Source organism: Sus scrofa, chromosome 18 (assembly GCF_054392235.1).
Source record: "Sus scrofa isolate SSC_HxYL_T2T_F1_AM1 chromosome 18, Sscrofa_HxYL_maternal_Yorkshire_Landrace_v2.0, whole genome shotgun sequence".
NCBI classification, from domain to species: domain Eukaryota; kingdom Metazoa; phylum Chordata; class Mammalia; order Artiodactyla; family Suidae; genus Sus; species Sus scrofa.
In genome coordinates this window covers 18780997-18797690 of record NC_139400.1, presented here as the reverse complement: position 1 = coordinate 18797690, position 16694 = coordinate 18780997, and the positions used below count along the sequence as shown (strand labels likewise).

The 16694-nt window shown below is 45.7% G+C and overlaps 1 protein-coding gene and 1 long non-coding RNA gene across 7 annotated transcripts in view; one reads left to right on the top strand and one right to left on the bottom strand.

The window, feature by feature from the left end:
• Window positions 1-16694, top strand: part of TBXAS1 (thromboxane A synthase 1) — a 169393-nt gene that overhangs the window by 39646 nt on the left and 113053 nt on the right. For all 4 annotated transcript variants that reach the window (XM_021078509.2, XM_021078508.2, NM_214046.1 and 1 more), the window contains 2 exon segments: window positions 1852-1945; window positions 5627-5679. In XM_021078509.2, coding sequence (XP_020934168.1) covers window positions 5645-5679 — 35 coding nt within the window. In that variant the 5' untranslated portion in view covers window positions 1852-1945; window positions 5627-5644.
• Window positions 1-16694, bottom strand: part of LOC106508202 (uncharacterized) — a 161816-nt gene that overhangs the window by 40229 nt on the left and 104893 nt on the right. The gene's annotated exons all lie outside the window — the stretch shown is intronic.

Here is a 16694-nt window from a genome sequence, read left to right as displayed (position 1 = left end):
GGCATTTGGCTAATGAAGAGAAATATTAACATGACTAATCCACGAAATCCACATGTGGCTCTTGAGTGTGCTTTGTAATTACACTTGAACGTGGACTTAAATGTGATGTCCTGGGGATTCATTCAAACCAAAGAAGGCAGCCCTCTGGGGGAGACCTGACAACTGGGAGGAGAACTCAGCTTCCCTCCTGCCCTGGCTTGGCGCTCCCTGCGACCACTGTTAGGGTCACCGCGTTGCTCAGAATAACTCAAACCAGACATTAACCTGTTGTCCTTTCCCTGAATATCTGAGTATTTGTCAAAATGTTCTTATTTTAAGTGCTCCTCATTGGACTGCGGGCGGAAAAAGGGAAGGTCACAGTCCACAGCTAATATTCCATCTTTTAAACGATAAATTAAGTGAGTCTTGGAGCCGTGGGTTTTTTCAAGTTCCAGCACGCCTGTGAAGTCTGGCTGTAGAGACAGTCTCTTTATTTTTTCTCTTGCTCTTCAACTGAGATTTGGCTGATCTTTGCACGATGTTAAATACCCAGTTTGATGCATTCATTTTTCTGAACGAACTGAACTTCTGACCTAATTGGCTGGCTGATTAGGGATTACAGCCATATGGCCAGGTTTTTCTAAGCCAGTTTGGGCTTTAAGTGTGTTATCCCTCTGTTCCCATAAACTGTTGAAATATCCTGGTAATTCCAGTGTTTTGACAGCCACACACAGCCCTTCTCAGACGGCCGCTTTCTCCTGGAAAGTGGCACAGAAACCTGTCAGGCCACGTTTCCTGGTTTTGGGTTAGGAAAATATGCTTCCCATATGGTTTCAGGCCGTGAAAACAAAGACATAAAGAGGCTGTAAGTGGTTGGTGATGAGGTCTTATCTCCATGGTGTGGTCCCTCTATCCTTTTTTTTTTTTTTTTCCTTCTCTCCTAGGCCATGGAATGTGATGAGGGACATATTACGTGCAGGGGTCAGTTTTGACCAAGAAACCCCCTCCCCACAAATTTGTTCAGGGAACTCATTTTTGCCATTGTTACATTTTTTGCCCTGCCTTCTGAGACAACTGTTCACGGTAGATTTAAAGACAGGGGGCTGAAGCCAGTCGGGGTGCAGTTTTATGTATGTACGTATGTATGTATGTATGCTTGTATTTTAGGGCCGAACCTGCGGCACAAAGAAGTTCCTGGGCCTGGGGTCCAATCAGAACTGTAGCTGCCGGCCTACACCACAGCCACAGCAACACAGGACCTGAACTTCGTCTGTGAACTATACCATGGCTCACGGCAACGCCAGATCTTTAAGCCACTGAGCAAGGCCAGGGATCGAACCGGCAATCTCATGGATACTAGTCGGGTTCGTGACCACTGTGCCACAACAGGAACTCCAAGGTGCAGTTTTAAAAACAATTTATTGGGAGTTCCCTTGTGAGGCAGCAAGTTAAGGATCTGGCGTTGTCTCTGCAGTGGTGTAGGTCGCTGCTGTGGCTGGGTTCAATCCCGGGCCCAGGAACTTCCACACGCCATGCAGGCGCAGAGAAAAGAAATCGTTAAAAAGCGAACAAAAACCCAAGTTATTGAAGGAAACTGTCGGTGGGGAGAGGGGCTACATCATGTCTAAGGCAACTTCCAGCTGAGAGATTTGAGGATGCCTTGATCTCTAGCCTGTTACCCAAACAGGAGGAATTTACTGAGCTCTATTCCTGCCAATCACGCATCTCTAGGTCTCCACCTCTTGAGTCCTTAGACGTGGTCAACTGGAAACTTCTACCCTGACTTCCGGAGAACTCAATAATCCCGACTTTTAATTGGGTCAAAAGCATGAACCTATTTCTCGGTTTTTAAAAACGTGCTTTTCCCCTCAGGTACTCCACATCGGCATTTTCAAGACTAGAGAAGCTGGGCATCAGGCATCCCAAGCCTTCTCCTTTTATTGGCAACTTGACATTTTTCCGCCAGGTAAGGACTGCCTTCCGCGTAAGACGTGCTGAGCCCGGCGTGGCTTTACGCATGAAGCCTTGCTCCACATCCGGGGGGCGGGGCTATGAGCGAAGGCACCAGGGGCGGAGCCTTCACTTGCTTTCGTCAGTTCTGGTGTGATGAGAATGATCCATCACAGATCGCGCATCAATAAATCCTGAGTCCTAGCACCCGGTCATTGATCCAAACCCCTTTTTTTTTTCTTCCCTTTTAGGACCGTACCCTCAGCATATGGACATTCCCAGGCGAGGGGTGGAATCAGAGCTACAGCTGCCGGCCTATCCCACAGCCACAGCAACATGGGATCCCAGCTGCAACTGCAACCTACACCACAGCTCAGGGCAACAGCGGATTCCCCGACTCACTGAGCAAGGCCAGGGATCAAACCTGAGTCCTCATGGATATTAGCTGGGTTCATTTCCGCTGTGCCACAACGGAAACTCCCCAAACCCCACTTTTTGAGTGTCTAAGGTTCCAGGCCCTGGCATATGGAAGAAGTAAAAGTTGCCTATGCCCTGGCTCCAGTGGGTGGTAGAGATGTTGTCATGGCTGTCCCTCAGAGAAGAAGGAGAGGCTGGGGGCCTTCCTGGAGGAGGAGGTCCCGCAGGGGCAATAGACATAAAGACAAGGCCACACACACCAGGTGGGGAGCAACAGCAGGTGTGGTTGCACCACATGAGAAACAGGGCACTGCTTGGGGAGCCACCTGGACTCAAAAGTGAAGATTGGGGAGTGCCAGAGCACGCGGCTGTGAGAGATGGGCTAGATCCCTCACTGTCTAGAAAAGCCAGTGGAGAGCTGCACATGTCCCATCGTAGGTGAGTAGGAGGGGCTAGTGAAGGGGAGATTTCTCTGCAAAGGAGAAGCTTTAGGTCAGGTCTGTAGACTCCCAACTGTTGCCGAGGTCTAGATGTGAGGCCGTGAGGGCGTGGCCCGGGGTGCTGGTCACAGTGAGAGAGAAGAACACAGGGGCCAGAATGAGTAACTCCGGTGGCTACTTAGGTTTGGAGAATTCAAAGTAGAATTAGTCAGGAGTTCCCACTATGGCTTAGTGGTAACAAATCCGACTAGTATCCATGAGGACATGGGTTCGATCCCTGGCCTCACTCCGTGGGTTAAGGATCCAGTGTTGCCATGAGCTGTGGTGTAGGTCACAGATGTGGCTTGGATCTGGCATTGCTGCAGCTGTGTAGGCCAGCAGCTGTAGCTCCGATTCAACCTCAAGCCCAGGAACTTCCATATGCTGCGGGTGTGGCTCTAAAAACCGAAAAAAAAAAAAAAAAAAGGAAATTAAAAAAAGAATGGGTCAAACACGGCTTTAAGCCTTCTGCTGAGGTAACGGAAAATGCTAATGAGTTGACAGAAACCAAAGGTTGGGAGGTCGCTGGTTTAGGGAAGTGCCTTTGATTTGCCAGAGCGACAGGCAAGTGGAATCTTCCAGCGGGCATTTGGAGATTCGGGCTCAGAACTCTATCTTCCAAGGTTATTTTTGTGCTCAGGTTGGATTTCTCAGAAGCCAGGAAATAGATTTCCTAACTCATGGGGGTGCTGCCACCAGACGCCACCTGGGGAGCCCACAGACCCTGCCTGCAAAGAGCCACTAAGGCAAACAAAGGCAGGAAGGACTGAACTGGGGACAATCCTGAGGATACCCCTTTAAGATCTCTTGAGGATTTCCTCACTCTGCCCTTGGAAAGACTGGTCCTTGGTGTTAGAAAGTAACACAGGCTATTTCTGTCCTTTTCTCCTTGTCATCTCAGGGTCTCTTCTGTTCGTTTCTGTCCAGCACCCCCTTTCCACTCCCGATTGTTGTTTCTCTTGTCCCTGAATTTTAAAAACACCTTCTCCTCTCACCTCCAGCTCAGGGGTGGCCAGTTCACAACTTTCCGCCCACGAACAGCGTCTCATCCAGGCTCCCCCTGAGCCCTTGAAGCAAGTGTGAAGACATTTCTAAGGGTCAAACTAGAAGGAACCAGATAGGAAATGAAAGCGAATACATTTCACATAATTGGGGTGGAGGCGGGGGTGTGATCAGTTGCCTTCAGTTGAGTAATTTAGTATCCATGTGGCCAGAACACTGCACCCCCAGCCTCTGGATAATTTGCACATATGCTCCTTAGCTGCTCATCATCCTTGATGTGCAAACCCTGCCAAGTTCTTGCTACAACGTAGTCATTTCATTGACTGTTTTTATATTCATATGAGCTTTCCTTGATCTATGGCAATGGTGGACAATGAAACTTGATATAATGAGCCTGGGGCGTTATTTCCATTAAGACCATCACCTCGGCAGTTCCCCTTGTGGTACAGCAGGCACAGACCCGACTAGTCTCCATGAGGATGCAGGTTCAATCCCTGGCCTCGCTCAGTGGGTTAAGGATCCGGCGTGGCCGTGAGCTGTGGTGTAGATTGAAGACGAGACTCAGATCTGGTGTTGCTGTGGCTGTGGTGTAGGCCAGCTACCACAGCTCCAATTCAACCCCTAGCCTGGGAGCTTCCAGATGCCGCAGGTGCAGCCCCAAAAAGACCAAAAAAAAAAAAAAAATCACCTCTTCTCCACCCTCTCTGTCTACTCTTGCACCCCCCCATACCTGCCCATACACTCCATTCCCACAGCACAAGTCTAGCCTTTTCCTCTCCTCCAGCTCCTTCCCAACCAGTGCATATTTTCATGTGTATTTCCTGCCCACAGCACAATGGATCCAGCCATGTCCAATCCTTCACCCATACAAGCCCCCTGTGCATATCTGCATGCATATTCCAACCCCACTATACAACACTGTCCCTACACCACTGTGGGTCTAGCATTTTCTGACTCTCCACCCCCTACATATACCTCCAGGAATACGCCTTTCCCACTGCAAAGCATGTCCAATGTATAAAGTCACTCAAAGATTCTTTCGCTTTGAATATGTTGATTTTAGTTAAAATTTAACTTGGATCATAATTCAGTATTTGTGATAATTTGGGTACATTCAGCAGACAGTTATACATATAGTGGCTGTGAAAGAGGCTTTGCCAAAAATAATAATAATATAAACCAAATTGCAGAGGGGAATGTTAACATAGCTGAGAAAGCAAACAGTGTTCAAATATTTTAGCAGCAATTATACACAAATAGTATAAGTACAGATGATCTCTTCTGCCCATTAAAGCAGAGCTGACTGAGACTTTTTCTTGGCAGTATTTTTTTTTCAAGCCACGAGTTTCCTTTAATACCCCAAAGTACTTGAAAGCAACACAACTTCAATTATTTTTTTATTGTTTATGTAATTATGTTCTTACTATTCCAGACTCTTTTCTGAAGAAGTCTGAATATTTTTTTTGACTTTTTAGGGCTGCACCCACAGCATAAGGAGGTTCCCAGGCTAGGGGTCTAATTGGAGCTGTTGCTGACGGCCTACACCACAGCCATAGCAACACCAGATCTGAACCACATCTGTGACCTACACCACAGCTCATGGCAATGCCAGATTCTTAACCCACTGAGTGAGGCCAGGGATCAAACCCGCAATCTCATGGTTCCTAGCCAGATTTTTTTCCCACTGCGCCATGATGGGAAATCCTTTTTTTTTTTTTTTTTTTTTTTTGTCTTTTTAAGTCTGAATATTTGAAATTTTGTTTCATCTGAGACTAATGCTCATGCTGTGTTTTCTGCAGGGTTTCTGGGAAAGCCACATGGAGCTCAGAAAGCAGTATGGACCTCTGAGTGGGTAAGAGAGAAACTCCATTCTCTTACTGTATATTTTGATTTGCGTGTATTGAATTGATGGGGAAGCAATAACGAGAATGGGAACGTGGCAGGTGCTTCTAACTTTCGAGGGGCCGCAAAGAGAAGCCCGGTGGTATAAATGCAGCTCTTGGAGAAGACCCCAGGGGTGCCCAGGGTCCATGGTTCTAGCCGGAAGAAGACCACTTCCCAGCCTTTAAGACCCTGACCAGCTGAGTCAGGCCCTGGGTGCCTTGGTCATCGCTCACCTCCGAGCCAAAGGCGGGCTGTGATGGACACAGTGGCCCTCATGCCTCAGCCTAACTGGCCTTGACAACCCATGGCCGATCTTTCCCATGAACGTATCTAAATCTTACTCGGACCTGTTTTGTTGTTCAACCCTTTGGGTAAAATATGCTGTCAGCTGTATGATCATATAATCTATTCTCCAATCCAGTACGCATGTGAAAGTTAAAGGGTTGCTGTTAATTATCACCCCAGGACGACAGTGGAAACAAAGACTGACCTGGATATACTAGAACATATGGTCCCCCTAAATCTCAACGCTGTAAAGTAAGAGAGGCCGTCGTCTTATTTTTCCTGTATTTTCCCTTTCTATGCTTCAGGGTATGTTCCTTTAAAAAAATTCCAGACTCTGACAAATAAACCCATGATCAGACCGTTTACCCTATTCAAGATTTAACAGACTTGCCGAAAAAGAAAGATAAATACCATATGATATCACATATCTGGAATCTAATATACGGCACAAATGAACCTATCTACAGAAAAGAAACAAACTCATGGACGTGGAGAACAGACTTGTGGTTGCCACGGGGGAAGGGGAGGGAGTGGGGTGGACTGGGAGTTTGGAGTGAGTAGATGCTAATGATTGCATTTGGAGTGGAGAAGCAATGAGGTCCCGCTGTATGACACAGAAATTAAAAAAAGAATGAGTCAAATACGGCTTTAAGCCTTCTGCTGAGGTAATGGAAAATGCTAATGAGTTGACAGAAACCAAAGGTTGGGAGGTCGCTGGTTTAGGGAAGTGCCTTTGATTTGCCAGAGCGACAGGCAAGTGGAATCTTCCAGCGGGCATTTGGAGATTCGGGCTCAGAACTCTATCTTCCAAGGTTATTTTTGTGCTCAGGTTGGGTTTTCTCAGAAGCCAGGAGATAGATTTCCTAACTCATGCGGGTGCTGCCACCAGACGCCACCTCGGAAAGATATCCAATCACTTGTGACAGAACATGATGGAGGATAATGTAAGAAAAAGAATGTGTGTGTGTGTGTGTGTGTGTGTGTGTGTGTGTGTGTGTGTATACACACATATGTGTAACTGGGTCACTTTGCTACACAGCAGAAATTGACAGACATTGTAAATCAACTACAATAAAAATTTTTTTTAAGAAGAGATTGAACAGGCTCGAAACATGTTGACTGCCAGCATGGGTTCTTCCACCCTGGGGTCCTCATAGAGCTTCTTCTCAGCTACTGGATGATTTTTAGTAGGTCTTCTAGAGGCTTGCAGGTTTAGGAGAACTTTTTCAGGTGCCGTAAAGTTCTGTGGTGTTCCTACTGTGTATCCTAATGGGGTCTGGTGGTTGGTGAGCCCTTCTATCCATAGGACAAGTGATGCTTATTCTCCCAGTGATGATTTTCCAAGGCATTGACTTGTACTCTTTGGGAAATGCCAGGAGACCCATACTTGTAGCCAAGTTTTTACCACTCTTCCACTTGCTGTGTAACCTCGAAAAGGTAACCCATGAAGAGAGTCCAGGAGTTCCCGTCATGGCTTTTTAAAATTGTTTCCATGAGGATGTGGATTCAATCCTTAGTCTCACTCAGTGGGTTAAGGATCTGGCATTGCTGTGGCTGTGGTGTAGGCTGGCAGCTGCAGCTCTAATTCGACCCCTAGCCTGGGAACCTCCACATGTTGTGGGTGTGGCCCTAAAAAAAAAAAGGCTACTAAATGCTTTCTGATTAGTTTGTTATTGCTGGATGACAAACTACTTGAAAGTGCCCTGGCTTAAACAACAAGTTATTATTCCTGATGTGCCTAAGGGTTAGCTGGAGTTGTCTGATCTAAGCCAGCCTGGCTGGGAAGCTCAGCTGGGCTTCGTGGTGCATCTACAGCTTCAGCCAGGGAGGTGGCTCATCTAGGCCAGGCTCAGCGGGGCAGCTCTGTTCTGCACCTCTCACATCCTCCTTGGAAGGACAAGCCAAGGCAGCCTCTTCTGGTGAAGGCCAAGGATCAAGAGAGCAAGCCCAAGAGTGGAAGGACTTCACGTTTCTGCGAACATCCTACTGGCCACACCAAGTTACGTGGCTAAACCCAAAGTCAGAGCAGAAAGCACACTTTGGGCACAGTGGGGTCAAAGCGAGTTACCTGGCCCAGCCTAACACTGATGGAGCGGGGAGGTGTATTCCTCTGAATGAAGAGGGGTCAGATGGTGCACATCTTTCAATGAGTTACCTCTACCTCATCCCTTTTAGCTTGGTCTTTACCTACTGTTCTGTGTGTCTGTGTGTGCACGCGCATGGCTTCTTGCTTTAAGCACCGTAGGGACCTAAGGACTTCTCTTTCCAACAGTCTCCTTCTGCAGCTGACTTGACAGTGATCTTGGACACTAGCCCATATATTTCTGAGACACAGCACCGACTGAGAATGATGGTGGCTCCCTCAGAATTAGAAAAAGACCTCCCTGAGTTTGAATTCTAAGAATCGCTTTCCTGGAATACTTCTGCACAGATTTTCAGAGTAGAGCCCTTGGGTATTTTAAAAACAATTAAAAAATGTCAGATGAAAAGTTTAAAGGGCACTGTATTGGAGTTCCCGTCATGGCGCAGTGGTTAACGGATCAGACTAGGAACCAAGAGGTTGCGGGTTTGATCCCTGGCCTTGCTCAGTGGGTTAAGGATCCGGCATTGCCGTGAGCTGTGGTGTAGGTCAAAGACTCAGCTCGGATCCCGCGTTGCTGTGGCTCTGGTGTAGGCTGGTGGCTACAGCTCCGATTGGACCCCTAGCCTGGGAATCTCTATATGCCGCAGGAACAGCCCTAGAAAAGGCAAAAAGACAAAAAAGAAAAAAAGGCATGGTATTAACTTGTGGGGGGTGTGGTGTGTGTTGGGGGGGGTGGGGGGGGGCAACTGATTTCCTTGACAACATCATGTGTCCAATCAGTCCTTCCCCTCAGCTTTAACTAAGTAAACACAATTTATCCTTTTCATTTTGAGAAACCTTAAATCAGAGAGAATGATTTCAAATGAGATTGTCCAGAGAAAAACTGCAGTATCATCTCTGGTAAAAAGGGGGAAAAAAAAGAAAGGTGATGGCATAATTTCTTTATACAAAGCTATCAACATTTTCTGCTTTAGAAAAAAATGACGAGCTATAAAAAAATGCTGAATTTTTTTTTCTTTTGAGGGCGACACCTGCGGCATGTGGAAGTTCTCAGGCGAGGGGTTGAATCAGAGCTGCAGCTGCCAGCCTACACCACAGCCACAGCAACATGAGGTTCAAGACACATCTGTGACCCATGGCACAGGTTGAGGTAATGCCAGACTCTTAACCCACTGAGTGAGGCCAGCGACTGAACCTGCATCCTCATGGATACTAGTCAGGTTCTTAACCTGCTGAACCCCAGCGGGAACTCCAATGCTGACTTCTTTTTCAATGTGTCCAGTCCTGGATTGAGAGGCACTGTGGGGTGAAATGAAGTCCTGTTTGAGTGCTGAAACCCTGGGGAAACTCGGTGTGCTTGCCTTTTCAGATGCAAGAGGTAAACCAGGCTCTATTTAGGGATGCTTGGGTCCTCAGATGACAGGGCAGTATGATATGTTGGGAGAAATGTGGGCAGGAAGGATCATCTCTCTACGTGGAAGCCAAATATGATGATTATTTATGCGTATTATCTGTTGTCATCATGCCAACTCAGAGTGTGGGTCTCCGAACTGGAAATCAGCTTCTTAACCCTTTTCCCTCTCTTGCTATGAAGAAGATAGGGCTGGCAAAGCCTCCTGCCAAGAGGGGCTGATAGCATCAGTGTTTATAACCATCATCACCACCACACTGAGAACAAAACATCTTTGCCAAGTGTCTAATCATGAGCCTGCTTTGCTAGACCCTGTGTAAATAAAACAATGCACATGCTCTCTGACTTCGTTGAACTTGAATGTGAATCCAGTGGCCTGGCATGTACAGCGAAACAACTTTTACCCACACTACTTCATTAGAATACTTTTAAATTGCACGTTAGCATAGCAGCGCCCCTCTCTTACCTTCAGGGCTGGGTTCCAAGACCCTCAGTGGATGCCCAAAACCACAGATAGCACTGAACCCCGTATAAACTGGTTTTTTTTCCTACACATACATACCAATGATAAAATTTAATTCAAAACTTAGGCACACGGAGTTCCCATCATGGTGCAATGGAAACAAATCTGATTAGGAACTACAAGGATGCGGGTTCAAGCCCTGGCCACCCTCAGGGGGTTAAGGATCCGGCATTGCCGTGACCTGGGGTGTAGGTGCGCAGATGCGGTTCTGATCTGGCGTTGCTGTGACTGTGGTGTAGGCCAGTGGCTGTAGCTCCAATTCAACCTCCATATGCTGCAGGTGAGGCCCTAAAAAGACAAAAAGACCAAAAAAAAAAAAAAAATCATACACACACACAGACTTAGACACAGTAAGAATTAACAATAATAATAAAATGGGACAATTTTAACTATATACTGTAATAAAAGTTATGTGAACGCAGTCTCTCTCCCTCAAAATTCTGCCTGTCCAAGTTTAATGCCTTCACCATCTTAACTAAGCCCTTATGCCCTGTGGCCTTAACTTGGACAGTTTGAGGTGTGACAGCAAAACTAGCAGAGATTTCTTTTTCCTTCTCCATGATTCCACGGAGAGAAGATTCAGTCTTATTGCTGGTCTTTGCAACCTCTGCATATGATTTTTTTTCTTTCCTTATTAAGTGGAGAACTTCCGCTTTGTCACATAAAGGAAGCACTTTGCAGCTTCTCTTTGGCATATCTGAGTTGCCAGCTTCGCTCTGGGGCCACCGTTAAGTATAATAAGGGCTGCCGGACCCCAGCGCCGAGGCACCTTGCGAGCCCATTTGAAAACCCGACTTGGCTGCTGAGGGACACGACGGACAAAGGGATGATTTGCGTCTTGGGCTGGATGGCATTTGCCGGCAGGGGATTGCATCACGTGCCTCACCACATTTTAACGCTTAACACGTTAACACTTCTGACTTGTTTATTTCCACAATTTTCCATGTCCTATTTTTAGACCACAGTTGACCACAGGGAACTGAAACCAGGGCAAGCGAAACTTCAGATAAGGGGAGAACTACCGTACCCTTGACCATGTAATATGGAGCCAGCAAGGCTCTCCCATTTTTGACAACCCCAGTGAGTGATTACTGGTTATGTCCTTTGGTCTGAGAATGAGCCCCAAGCTGGGCTTGTTTTCCTTTCCAAACCCGGTGGGAACAGTATCAACCTCATCATACATTTGGGATTGAGTATGAGTAGAACAGAGATTATGTCCCTTCTAATTTGTCATTGACTTCATTAATCCAGCGGATGACACACACACACACACAATCAAAAAACAAAACAAGGAGCTCCCATCATGGCTCAGTGGTTAACGAATCCGACTAGGAACCATGGGGTTGTGGGTTCGATCCCTGGCCTTGCTCAGTGGGTTAAGGATCTGGCTTTGCCTCGAGCTGTGGTGTAGGTCGCAGACTCGGCTGGGATCTGGCGTTGCTGTGGCTCTGGCGTAGGCTGGCAGCTACAACTCCAATTAGACCCCTAGCCTGGGAACCTACATATGCTGTGCGAGTGGCCCTAGAAAAGGCAAAAAGAAAAAAAAAATCCAGTGGATGACAAGTTTTTATTATGCTATTACTATTAATTACTTTTTTAACTATTAATTACTTAGAAATACTTATACAGCAGCCCAAGTTCAGCTCATGTGCAGCTCCTAGCAGCTCCTATCCAAAGCCTCTTTTCCTCTTATCTCTTGTAAATGAATGCTCAGCAGTTGTTCTTTTTTTAAAAAAAAAAATTTAGGGGTTCCCACTGTGTCACAGTGGAAACAAATCCGACTAGTATCTATAAGGATTCTGGTTCAATCCCTGGCCTCGCTCAGTGGGTCAGGGATCCAGCGTTGCTGGGACCCGTGGTATAGGTTGCAGAGGTGGCTCGTATCCCGTGTGGTTGTAGCTCTGATTTGACTCCTAGCCTGGGAACTTCCATATGCCCTGGGTGTGGCCCTAAAAAGCAGAAACCGAAAAAACAAAAAAAGTATTTTAAATTGAAGTATAGTTGATTTACAATGTTGTGTCAATTTCTGCCATACGGCACAGTGACCCAGTCTCATATATGTGTGGGTATATATATACACACACACACACATTCTTTTTCTCATGTTATCTTCCATCATGTTATATTGCAAGAGATTGGGTATCGTTTCCTGTGCTGTACAGTAGGCCCTTATTGCTTATCCATTCTAAATGGAATAGTTTGCATCTATTGCAGTTGTTCTTTTATTTAGCCTCATCCCCGTTCCTTTTTCCTTGGGGTGTGTGTGTGTGTGTCTGTGTGTCTGTGTGTCTTTTTAGAGCCATACCGAGGCATGTGGAGGTTCCCAGGCTAGGGGTTGAATCGGAGCTACAGCTACAGGCCTACATCACAGCCACAGCAACGCAGGATCCACCTATACCAGAGCCCACAGCAACGCTGTATCCTTAACCCACTGAGTGAGGCCAGGATCAAACCTGCATCCTCATGGATACTAGTCGGGTTCATTTCCACTGAGCCATGACAGGAACTCCTCATGCGCATTTCTTCTTGTGCCCACATCACTTCCATCTCAATTTCTAGTAAACTCTTAGCTCCTTCTTGTTGAAGGTGGCGTCCGTGCCTCCTGGCAGCCTGTCTGTGCCCCTCCATTTGATTCCTGTATCCATTCCTCATCAAGCCAGATCTGTTGAATAATCTAATATCCTCTCCTTAGAACATTAGATTGTGAGTAGGTAGACATACATTGCACACAATTCACCAAGTACACACACGCATACAGAGAAAAGGAAAACTCCCTCTCACCCTGGACCCTTAGCCAGTCTTCCTCAGAAGCAAACCCTGTCATCAGTTTCTGAATACTCAAATGGATAACACACAATGGATGCAATGCTTCACCTTGCTTTGTTCATTCAGGACATTGGAGAAACTGTCCCATTTCAATGCGCTCATTATTTTTTTTTAATTTTATAGTTGCACTTGCAGCATATGAATGTTCTCAGGCCAGGGATTGAATCAGAGCCACAGCTGTGACCTACGCTGCAGTTGTAACAACACCAGATGCCTTTAACCCACTGTGCTGGGCCAGGGATCAAACCTGTGTCTCCACAGCCACCCCGGCTGCTGTAGTCAGATTCTAAATCCAATGTGCCACAGTGAGAACTCATAAATGAATTCATTCTTATTACTTACTGTTTTATTTTTTTAAAGATTCCATTGTAAGGTTGTATCCTAACTGTAAATAGAAGTTCTCAATCAACGAACACCTGTTGATTTTATAAACAATACTGCAGTAACTATTCTTGTATATACATCATGCTATCTTGTATAAGTATGTTTATAGGACTAGTTCCTTGGAGTTCCCGTCGTGGCGCAGTGGTTAATGAATCCGACTAGGAACCATGAGGTTGTGGGTTCGATCCCTGGCCTTGCTCAGTGGGTTAAGGATCCGGCATTGCCGTGGGCTGTGGTGTAGGTTGCAGACGTGGCTAGGATCCTGCGTTGCTGTGGCTCTGGCATAGGCTGGCGGCTACAGCTCCGATTAGACCCCTAGCCTGGGGATCTCCATATGCTGTGGGAGTGGCCCAAGAAATAGCAAAAAAAAAAAAAAAAAAAAAAAAAAAGGACTAGTTCCTTGAAGTGGAATTATTAGGTCAAAGATTACCTACATTTTTACCCTGATAAGTAAAACTAAATTGCTCTCCCTAGGGGTTATATCAATTTACAGTCCCATAAACAAGCATATGAGGGCACCTGTTTCCCTCACACATTAAAAATGTGCAGGCACTATTTTAAATCTGTACCCATTTGATTATAGTTTTAACTTGCATTTCTCTAATTATGAACAAGTTTGAGCATATTTTCCTAGGTTTAAAATACATTGCATTTTGTTTTCTGAAGAATCCTTTGCCACTTTTCCATTGGGTTATGGATCTTCTCCCAATTTATTTGTAGAAGCTCTTTACTTATTAAAGAAAATGGCCCTTTCTAGTTAATATGTGCTGCAAATATTTTCTCCTCTTTATCATCTGTCTTTGACTTTGTTTACTGTATATTTTTCTAATCAGAAAACATTTGTTGGGAGTTCCTGCTGTAGCTCAGTGGTAACAAACCTACCTAGTATCCATGAGGACACAGGTTCAATTCCTGGCCTCACTCAGTGGGTTAAGGATCCGGTATTGCTGTGAGCTGGATCTGTGACCTCGGATGCAGCTCGGATTTGGCATTGCTCTGGCTGGGGCATAGACCAGCGGTCGCAGCTCCAATTCAACCCCTAGCCTGGGAACTTCCATGTGCCCTGGGTGTGGCCCTAAAAAGACAAAAAACAAGCAAACAAACAAAAACCCAAATGAAAACATACATTTCTTTGTTGTTGAATTTCATCTATTTTAATGGTGTCTACATTTTGTATCTTAGTAAGGCTATCTCCCCTAAAGAGAGATATATATATATACACTTTTTTTTTTCCAGGGCTGCACCTACGGCACATGGAAGTTTCCAGGCTAGGGGTCGAATCATAGCTGCAGCTGCTGGCCTACATCACAGCCACAGCAACACCAGATCTGAGATAGATCTTCAATCTACACCACAGCTCACGGCAATGCCAGATCCTTAACCCAATGAACAAGGCCAGGGATCGAACTCACATCCTGATGGATGCCAGTTGGGTTCATTTCTGCTGATCCAAGACGGGGACTCCCAGAATATACATTTTTAAATTTTTATATTTTTCTAGTGTTTTTTATTTCACTTAAAAATTCAGATATTTGACCCATCAGGAATTTATTTGAGGGTAAGATGGAAGTAGGGACCTACCCTTATTGTTTCCAGATGGTGGTGTTCCATCTGGAAACTGAGTCTTTCCCAATTGGTTCAAAATGTCATTTTTATCATTTATTGGTTCCTCTATGTATTTCTGACTTCCCTGCTCTATTCCTATGCCTAATCCCATGTCAGTGCCACACTGAATACCCTCGTTTGGTACAAACAGAATCTTCTTGTACCCAGCAGCAGCAGAGGGTTCTAAAAACATCTTTCTTTCTTTCTTTCTTTCTTTCTTTCTTTCTTTCTTTCTTTCTTTCTTTCTTTCTTTCTTTCTTTCTTCCTTCCTTCCTTCCTTCCTTCCTTTCTTTCTTTTTCTTTTCTTTTGTCTTTTTTAGGGCCGTACCCATGGCATATGGAGGTTCCCAGGCTAGAGGTCGAATTGGAGCCATAGCTGCCAGCCTACACCACAGCCACAGCAACGCCAGACCCGAGCCAGGTCTGTGACCTACATCACAGCTCATGGCAACGTGGGATCCCAACCCACTGAGCGAGGCCAGGGATCGAACCACCAACCTCATGGTTCCTAGTCAGATTTGTTTCTGCTGCGCCACGATGGGAACTCCTAAGAATATCTTTCTAAGTATCAGAATCTGAAGCAATCTATCTCCTAGAGAACCTTGGACCGGTGCCCTAAAAGAGAGTAATTTAGCAAATAAATAAGACTTCAGCATAAGGGACCAAGCACTTAGACCCAAAGTTCCCGCCCATGGGAGGGAGAAGGGGCTCACATGTCTCTAACTCGGCCATCTGTAGTCTCATTTTTTATGTATTTGGCATGCATGGCCCCTTGTTCCGAGGCAGTGACGAAGCCAAGAACGCTGGGATACGCTTGGAAAAGCATGTGACACCAGCAATGAAAACAATAGGGTCTTTTAGCAGTTTTTTAAGCTCTGATTCCATTGAGCCAACCATCAGAGGTGTGTGTGTTCTGGGAGTGACTAAGGTGTGAAAGCTTCTCACGTCAAGTGCCCTTCGCCGTCTCGCTTATGTACTGTTCAGATGAGCCGCAGAGAGGGTTTACGTTAATGACCTCAGAGGATGCGGACGAGGTCATCAGCATGTGGGAGGGTTGCCGGGCTACTTCCATAGATCAGGACCTCTGAGCATTGAAAAGTTCCTAAGGACTCAGCCTGGTGCACCCCTGTGTCACGTGACGGTTCTTTGCTTTACAAGACACTGAAATTAACACACCATTGTAAATCAATAACACTTCAATGAAAAAAACAAAACAAAACAAGAGACGCTGAGACCGAGTAGACGAGGCTTGAAAATGAGGGAAACAATGGGTTAGGTTGGAAGCTACTGATTTGTTCAAGAAAATACAAGTATTTAGACTCACACTGGGCAGCTGATCTGGGGAGACGGTTCTCGTTTTTAAACTGGACTAGGCTCAAAGGAACGATAGATGTTGGAGCACATGGTAGATGTTGATTTCTGCTCTTAGGTAGAAATGAAGCCACAGTTGCAGAAGAGGCTCACAGACTGTGCATGGGAGCCAAACTTTCCATTTCGGCTGCTGATGCGGAGGGCATGCCTTGGAATGAGACTCGCTTATTAGGCGAACTAAAAGTGAAACTCCGTTTTAAGAGGAATTGATGAAAATGAAAACACACTATGATCACAGAAAACAGAGTACCCTTGGAACTCTGGAAGTACAGAAAAACCTAAATTATCTTCACATTTCTGGCCGTAAGGCTAGGCTGGGGGCAACATCTGGGTCCCCGAGCTTGGTAAAAGTTTTCAACGCTTTTATGAAAGTGTTGAAAGCAAAACTTAGACACAGTAGTTTAAGTAATTGCAGTCTGAAACCAAAATTAATATGTGACCTGATGGTCTATATGCCATAGTTATTGAAAATTATTCAACGAGTTAAAGACTGGT